The following is an 8,469-nucleotide window of genomic DNA, read 5'->3' as shown; positions in this document are numbered from 1 at the left end:
TTCACAAGGCGAAGGCTTGTCTGGTGCCAGGAATAAGGTCAAGGGCAATCCCAATGCTGTGTCTAAGGCAAGGGCTGGGCCAGATTCAATGGGCTCTACCCAGCTCCAGGCTATAGCCAAATCTCAGGGTGAGGCCTTGCCTGGTACCAAAAATAAGGTCAGGGACAATCCTATTGCTGTGTCTAAGGCAGAGGCCAGGGCAGATGCAACAGGCTTTGCTCAGCCCAAAGCTCTGGACAATTCTCAGGGTGAGGCCTTGCCTGTTGCCAAGTGTATGATCAAGGACAATCCCAATGCTGTGTCCAAGTCAGAGACTGGAGCAGATTCAACAAGCTCTGTTCAGCCCCAGGGTATGGACAATTCCCAGGGTGTGGCCCTGCTTGGTGCCAGGAGTAAGATCAGGGGCAATCCCAATGCTGAGTCTAAGGTAGAGGCTAGTACAGATACAATGGACTGTGGCGAGCCTCAGTCAATGGCCCATTCCCAGAGTAAGACCTTGCCTGGTGCAAAGGAAAAAGCTGTGCCCAAGTCTGAGGCAGAAGCCACAGAGGAAGGTGCTATCTATGCAAATCCCAAGGCTAAGGCCATGCCCACTTCTGAGAGTGAGGGTGGGGCAGGCACTCAGGCCTGCAGAAAGACTCAGCCTAAGGTCCATGACTATTACTGGAGTGGAATTGGTATTGAAGATTGGATTGCTTCCGAGCGATGGATCAAATTTAGGTTTCAGGCTAGGGATGGATACTGGGAGAATAGCATGGCCTGGGCTGATGATGAGATTGAAGCCAGTATTGAGTCTTGGAGTGGGGCTAGTGATAAGTCTGGTATTAGGTCCTGGGCTGGGGCATGTGATGAGGCTGACATTAAGTCCTGGCCTGGGGCTATGGTTGAGAATGAGGTTGGTATTAGATCCCGGGCTAGAGTTGGAGACCAGGCCAGTGGGGGGCTCTGGGATGGGAGTCGTGTCAGCGAAGGGTCCTGGGTGGGGAATAAGGCTATTGGAGGATCCTGGACTGGAGCTGAGAACAAGGTCAGTGGGGGGTCTTGGGCTGGCACTGGGAACCAAGCTATTGGGGAACCCTGGACTGGAGGTCAGGCTGGTGAGGTTTCCTGGTCTGGGGGCCAGGCCACTGGGGTGTCCTGGGCTGGGGAAGAGGCCTTTGGAGGGCCCTGGGCTGGGGCTGAAGAACAGGCCAGTGGGAGGTCCCAGGATGGGGCTGGGAATGAGGCTAGTATTGGGTACTGGGCTGGGACTATGGACCAGGCTAGTGGAGAGTCCTGGTTTGGAACTGGTGATCCACCTGGTGATGGATCCAAGCCTAGATTTGATAATCAGGCCAGTGAAAATACATCCTGGGATGGTGCTGGTGGCCAGCACAGTGGAGGATCTAGGCTGGGGTCTGAGGACCAGTCCAATGGTAGGTCCTGGGCTAGGACTGGAAACCAGGCCAGTAGAGGATTCTTGGTTGGGGTTGTGGACCAGGCTAGTGATGGGTCCTGGGTTGGGATTGGTGATCATTCTGGTGGTGGGTCCAAGCCTAGATCTGAGGATCAGGTCAGTGAAGAAGGGTCTTTGGCTGGGACTGGTGTTCAGGCTGGTGGAGGGTCCAGGTTGGGGCCTGAGGACCAGTATAGTGGAAAATCCTGGCCTGAATCTGGGGATAAAGTCAGTGAAGGGTTCTTGGTTGGAGTTGTGGACCAGGCCAAAAGAGGGTCCTGGAACAGACCTGGGGATCAGGCTGGTGGTGAGGCAAACACTAGATTTGAGGATCAGGACAGTGGAAGAGGGTCCTGGCCTGACAATGGAGGCCAGGCTGGTGGAGGTTCTAGACTAGGATCCAAGGACCAGTCCATTAGAGATTCCTGGGCTAGCACTGGGGACCAAGCCAGTGGAAGGTCCACATTGGGGCCTGAGGATCAGTCCAATGGATGGTTCTGTGCTTGCAGTGGAAGTCAGGCCAATGAAAGAGGGTCTTGGGGTGAAGCTGAAGGCCAGGTTGTTGGAGGGTCTAGGCCAGGGTCCACAGACCAGTCCAGTGGTGGATCCTGGGCTGGCACTGGATGCCAGGCCAGTGGAAAGTCCTGGGTAGGGGCTGGGGATCAGGCAGGTAGCTGTTCCAAACCTGGATTTAAGGATCAGGCCAGTGGAAGAGGCTCTCGGGCTGGCACTGGGGGTCAAGCTGGTGGAAAATCCTGGATTGGGTCTAGGCTGGAGCCTGAGAACCAGGCAAGTGGAGGGTCTTGGGGTATGGCTGGGGACCAGGCCAGTCGAAGGTCCAAGGTCAGTGCTGGGATGGAGGCCAACAAAGGATACTGGTTTAGGGCTGGGGGTGAGGCTAATACAGGGTCCTTGTTCAGGAGAGGGGAAGAAGCTGGTATTGTGTCCAGGCCTGGATGTGAAAATGAACCCAGTATAGAATTCAGATCAGGGGCTGAGGAAGAGGGAATCATTAGTTCCAGATTCGGGGCTGAGAACAAGGCCAGTATTGGGTCCTGGATCAGATCTGAAGAAGAGGCCTTTGCGGATTCCTGTGTGGGTGCTGAGGCTGGAGCTGAGGCCAGGAAAGAGTCTTGGCTTTGGGATGGAGATGCAACCACTACATGGTCGAGGCTTGGGGCTGGGGAAGAGCCTGGCATGGGGTCCTGGACTTCCACTGAGGGTATACATGAGGATGATCTAAGTAGAGCGTCTAGCCCTGATATTGAGGAAATCAGTTTAAGGTCTTTGTTTTGGGCTGAGAGTGAGAACAGTAATGAGTACAGATCCAAGAGTGAGGAAAATGTCAGTTTTGAGGAGGGTGGTGGAGCTAAGGCCAACACTGATGATAAGCTTGAGGCTGCTGGTGGAGTCAATGTAAGGTCTTTGTTCTGGGATGGTAATGAAAACAGAAGTGAAGACAAATCTGCACCTAAGACTAAAGCCAAAAAGTCACCTGAGACAAGAGGCACATATCCGTCCATGGTTCCTGGGGCAGGAATGGGGTCATGGGCAGGAGCCATGATCTGGACAGAAATGAAATTTCCATCCCAAAATGAGTTCTGCTTACCACCTGAAGATGAGCTCAGAGAGCAGATCAGGTCTGAGGAGAAAACACAGCCCTGGACTTGCCTCTGTAAACACAAAGCTAATATGGATCCACGAGAGCTTGAAAAACTCATTTGCATGATTGAGATGACTGAAGATCCTTCTATTCATGAAATAGCCAATAATGCTCTGTATAACAGTCCTGATTATCCATATTCCCACGAAGTCATTCGTAATGCAGGCAGAATCTCAATTATTGAAAGCTTGCTCAATAATCCCCATCCCAGCGTTAGGCAGAAGGCTTTAAATGCACTGAATAACATCTCGGTGGCTGCTGAAAATCATAGGAAGGTTAAAACATACTTAAACCAAGTGTGTGAAGACACTGTCACCTATCCCTTGAATTCAAATGTGCAGCTGGCTGGACTAAGATTGATAAAGCACCTGACTATTATTAGTGAATATCAGCATATGGTTACAAATTACATTTCAGAATTTCTTCGTTTGTTAACTGTGGGAAGTGGAGAAACTAAAGACCATATTTTGGGAATGCTTTTGAATTTCTCTAAAAATCCATCTATGACAAAAGACTTGCTCATAGCCAATGCACCAACATCACTGATTAATATCTTTAGCAAGAAAGAGACAAAAGAGAATATTCTTAATGCTCTTTCACTGTTTGAAAATATAAATTACCATTTTAAAAGAAGAGCAAGAGTATTTACCCAGGACAAGTTCAGTAAAAATTCCCTTTATTTTGTTTTCCAAAGACCTAAAGCATGTGCCAAGAAACTTCGAGTCTTAGCAGCAGAATACAATGACCCTGAGGTGAAAGAAAAAGTTGAGCTGTTATTAAGTAAACTCTGATTAGCTGTATGTTTCCAAAGAAATCAGTAATATTTTGGTTTTGCAGCCTGGAGGTAATGCACTTTGTAAATTGCATTATAACTTTGAGATTGATGTTACTTATGACAATCTATAGCTCGACCATTTTATGAACACCAAATTAATTCAAACTTGTACTGAAAATACATGTGTTGATTTTTACCTTGTCTGGATTGAGATAAACTTAGTATGCTTCATGAGCAGAAACTAAACTGATTCTTCTAAGTAAGGTAATCTTTGGTCCTTTGTGTGGACTTATGTTTATACATTTGAGGTTTTATTTTTCTCATCAATAAAGTTGTGTGTTTTAAGAAGAAAAAAGACACGTCTTTGTCCTTGAGTTTATGATCTTTTTGAAACAGCAAGATATATGGAAGCAAACAAACAAAACATACTAACAAAACCAGAAGTCTCTGATTATAGCCAGACCCTTCCCATCAGGGCAGGAACTTCTGCAGGTGACAATGCTCAGGGCAAGTTTTACAGAGGAGGGACACTTAAGTAACCTGGGTTTGAAGAAGGGGATAAAAACGGCACAAGGGCATTGGAGGAAGGAAGAGTGGTGGGGAGAAAGGCATGGAGGTGGGGATCCTGCTCCAGAGAGGAGGCTGACCTGCTTGGAGTGCAGTGTGGGAAGGAGAGTGATGGGAAATGTAGTCCAGCAGTTGGGGTGAGTCCTGTTCGTGGAGGATCCCGGATTGCTAAACTGAGGTGTGTGCATATTACTCCATTCACCCCTGGAAGACACCAAAACCTTTCATAAGCACAGGAATGACAGGATGAAAGGAAAACCATATGGCTGATGTGTGTGCAGGATGGGTCTGAGTTGGGGATGGAACAAGGGTGGCCACTGGAGATTGGCACACCAGTTAGGAAGTGACTACCGTGGTCCAGGTGCAGGATGATAAAGGTGAGACATTTCACTGCTGATGGTGGGAATGGTAAGGGTAGGAAGGAAATGAGACCTTTTGAATGAAGGAGTGTTGGAGTCCATTCTGGGGGCATATAGAGAGGGACAGTTTTATTTTAGAGTCCTGGGGGCACTTGATAGGAAAACATCCTCTTTCTTGGCCAACTCTGGTATCTATGTCAGTGACTACATTAGTTACTACTTTGAAACAGGAAGATATCATAGAAGAAAGAATAATTTTTAGTGTTTCTATCAGGTTTCTTTTATAAGGTTGGCTGTGCCAAGATTTTTGTGGAACCATCCAGAGGGCTGCTGGCATCCATACTGGAGAAGATCCACTTCTATCCCATCTAGAGTGGTGAGGGTGTGTGTGGTGGGGGCACTCCAACTGTGCTGATGGGAGCATACACTGGGTACAAGGCCCATTCGCACACATGTTTTAGCAGCCTTTAAGGTGTGCATGTTCTTTGACCCAGTCATTCCACTTGTAGAAATTTATCCTGAGGAAATAATCAAATAATTGGCTGGTACAAGGCTTCAAATTATTTTGAAGAGTGAAAAACTGAATGACCCATGTTTCAAAATAAGCACTTGGCTAAGCAAATTAGGGTATGTCTACACATTGAAACATTATGCAGCTCTTAAGACTGTAGATGGGTATCTACACTAATTTTTAAAAATATATTTATTCAGTTTTAGTTGACATTCAGTATTATTTGATATTAGTTTCAGGTGTACAGCGTAGTGGTTAGAAATTTATATAATTCATGCAGTGATACTCCTGATTAGTATAGTGCCCACCTGGCACTATGTATTGTTATTGCAACATTTACACTTATTTACTTGGAAAGGACTCAGCATATAATTAAGTGGGAAAATAGGCTGTGAAAGCACTAATTATACTTTTTAATGAAGAAAAGTATATATTTAAATTATCTCAGTGTAAAAACTGATGTATACTCTGAGAATGTTAATAGTTTCCTATGGGTGTTAGATTAATAGGTGATTTTATCTGTGTTTAACTCATCTGTATTTTCTGATTTTTATATAATGAACCAGGATTTTTTGCATAACTTGCCAAATGGAAACAATGAGTCCAGGCTAAGCATGCCTGTAAGTAGCATTTCAGAGACCTAGAGCAAAAGTATAAATGGAGCTCACATATTTAAGTCTAAGTATTTGGAAGGTATCAATTAAATTTTTAAACAAATATTATTTAAATAAAGCTGTAAATGTGTGTGTAAATGTTTGAAAATTTAAATCTTAACTTTTTAAAAAAGGAAAACTGTTCTGTATTCTAGCATCCAATGGCCACCAACTTTCTAATAGAAAAAATATCACACTTTGTGGTGGATTGTGCAATCTGCTGCCTTAATCCCCCTTCAGGAATAAAGAGTTTATTATTTCAGTTGCTAGGAGTGCTGCCAGCAGACAGCCCTCAGCTGTCCGCTCTCTTCAGGAATTTCCTCAGCTGGAGAGCCACTTCCCCTAAGGTCATACCCCATTCCTGGGGTACTTCACATGCAATGATTCATCAACATTGCCTTCTTGCCCCAAATGGGATAGCTTAATTTCTCCGTCTGTCCAATCCTACTTTTTTTTTTCCCATCCACAGGTGTTGATCCCAAGAGCATTCCCTAGTAAAAGCCCTTCATGCTGATCTCTGTCTCTGAGTCTGCTCTCCAGGAAGCCAGCCTACAACAGTTGGTATGAGGAGCAGTCAGGAAACCATACATTGTGATGACATTTTGGAGATGGATCACCTACTGCCCAGCTGGCAATGATGGCTCCGTCATTGGTGGTAGGTGGAATAGAGAGGCACCTGGAACAGGTGGCAGAGGAATTGTTACAGCTTTCACTGATGATGAACTGGGGTGGCACTGGTGGAAGAGAAGGCATTAACTGGTACCATGTAGCAGCATTTTGAGAAAAATATGGGAAATATTAAATACAAGGAAGGCCAGAAAATTGGGTGGCTATAGCTAAGCGTGATTGACCTCAAGAAAAAAAAATAATGAAAAGCTGAATAAATTAATCAACAGTTAAAATCTGTGTGAGAAAGTCAGGCAGGGCTTCATTCATAAAATATAAAGAGGTCCAGAGGCCCTCATCTTTTCCAGGTAGAGGGTAGAGAAATTTGAGAACCAGGCCCAGGACTTATTGGAAGCAAGCTTCAAAGAAAGTTAAAATCCCAACCAAGACACGTCTGCTATGCCAAGGTCAGGGCCCTGGTTAGGAAGGAATGGGACCCTGACACATCAGATGAGGACATCTTGATTGATGTCCATAAAAATCTTATATCCTCAGATTTCCCTGAACCCCTTGAGCATTCAGAAGCATCCCATTCCTTTCTATTAAGGGGTAGCGCCTCACCTTGCTTAAACATGCAAAGCCCTTTCCTCTGTAAGATAATGTGTGTTTCCCTCAGAATCTGTCCCCACCTCCCATTCTAGCCATTGCACCTATATCTAGGGTTATGTCACAGTATAGCTGCCAGCACACAGCTGCCACATCGCTGGGGATGTGCTAGGCCTGATAAGGAAGAAAAGGGAATGCCCCTAAGAAAGAGCTGCAGGATCTAGCCAGAATGTACTAGCAGGTGCTAAGGGAGTAAGCATGGCACTGATGAGGGGAGCTAGAATATAAAATTGACTGAGAGTGAATTAATTGATTTGAGAGTTCTCTCCCAAAATACAGGATTTATCACCCTGGGAAAGACCCCAGGAGATCATGTGAAATCACACTAGAATGACTCCTCAAAGTATGCAAAAAAACAATGGCCCACAGTGAGTGAGGTATAAATGCCAGAGCTGCCATAGCAGATGGTGGGAGATGGGATTAAAAGCTCAGGGGAGTGGGAATGATAGAATCAACATAGTATATAAGCCAGGAAATCCTCCAGACAACCATGTTCTGCAGGAGGACCCAAAGGGCCCATCGTTTGCTAAAGCTATAAGGAATGCACTGGTGGGAGGGGCACCAGCATCACTAAATTCAGTGGTGGCTAGCTTTTACAGGCCAGGGCTCAGAGTAGGAGAGGATGTTATAGAATGAGAATCACTGATAGAAACAGCGATGACTCTGAAACAATAGAGGATGATTGCACTTAATTGCCAGAAGTCAGGTGGACTGCAGGGATGGCTGACCTGCAGAGAGTTCTGGAGATGGTTAATAGAACACAGTAGCCCTACTAAATAGATGGTTAAGAGGTAGTTAATCGAGTATGCATAGTCAATGTAAAACAGAGCCTTAGGGAAAATTGGCAGCCATCTGTATTGAGTACAATCTGTACTCAAATCTGTGCAGTCAAAAGAAGTCTAACCGGAGAGAGGTGGTATTGCACTGTGGTTTTTATTTGCATTTCTCTAACGATTCGTGAAGTTGAGTATTTTTTCATGTTTCTGTTGGTCATCTGTATGTCCTCTTTAGAGAAAAGCCTCTTCATATCCTCTGCCCATTTTTTAATTGGGTTGTTTGTTTTTTTGGTGTTGAGTTGAATGAGTGTTTTATAAATTTTAGATATCAACCCCTTATCAGATGTATCATTGACAAATATCTTCTCCCATTCAGTAGGCTGCGTTTTTGTTTTATTGATGGTTTCCTTTGCTGTGAAAAAACTTTTAATTTTGATGTAATCCCATATGTTTATTTT

General features: G+C 45.2%; 1 protein-coding gene across 8 annotated transcripts in view; it reads left to right on the top strand.

Moving 5' to 3' along the window:
* The window catches only part of ARMCX4 (armadillo repeat containing X-linked 4), a 13,623-nt gene extending 5,389 nt beyond the window's left edge, over positions 1-8,234 (top strand). For 4 of the 8 annotated variants that reach the window (XM_019629215.1, XM_019629216.1, XM_019629212.1 and 1 more), the window contains one exon: positions 68-5,067. In XM_019629215.1, the coding sequence (XP_019484760.1) occupies positions 68-3,889 (3,822 nt within the window). In that variant the 3' untranslated portion in view covers positions 3,890-5,067. The other 4 variants (XR_002122402.1, XR_002122401.1, XM_019629213.1 and 1 more) reach the window with 4 other exon arrangements.
* Positions 8,235-8,469: the final 235 nt, after the last annotated feature.

This window comes from Hipposideros armiger, unplaced genomic scaffold (assembly GCF_001890085.2).
Source record: "Hipposideros armiger isolate ML-2016 unplaced genomic scaffold, ASM189008v1 scaffold_831, whole genome shotgun sequence".
NCBI classification, from domain to species: Eukaryota; Metazoa; Chordata; class Mammalia; order Chiroptera; family Hipposideridae; genus Hipposideros; species Hipposideros armiger.
The sequence above is the reverse complement of the archived record's forward strand: the minus strand, read 5'-3'. Positions and strand labels throughout refer to the sequence as shown.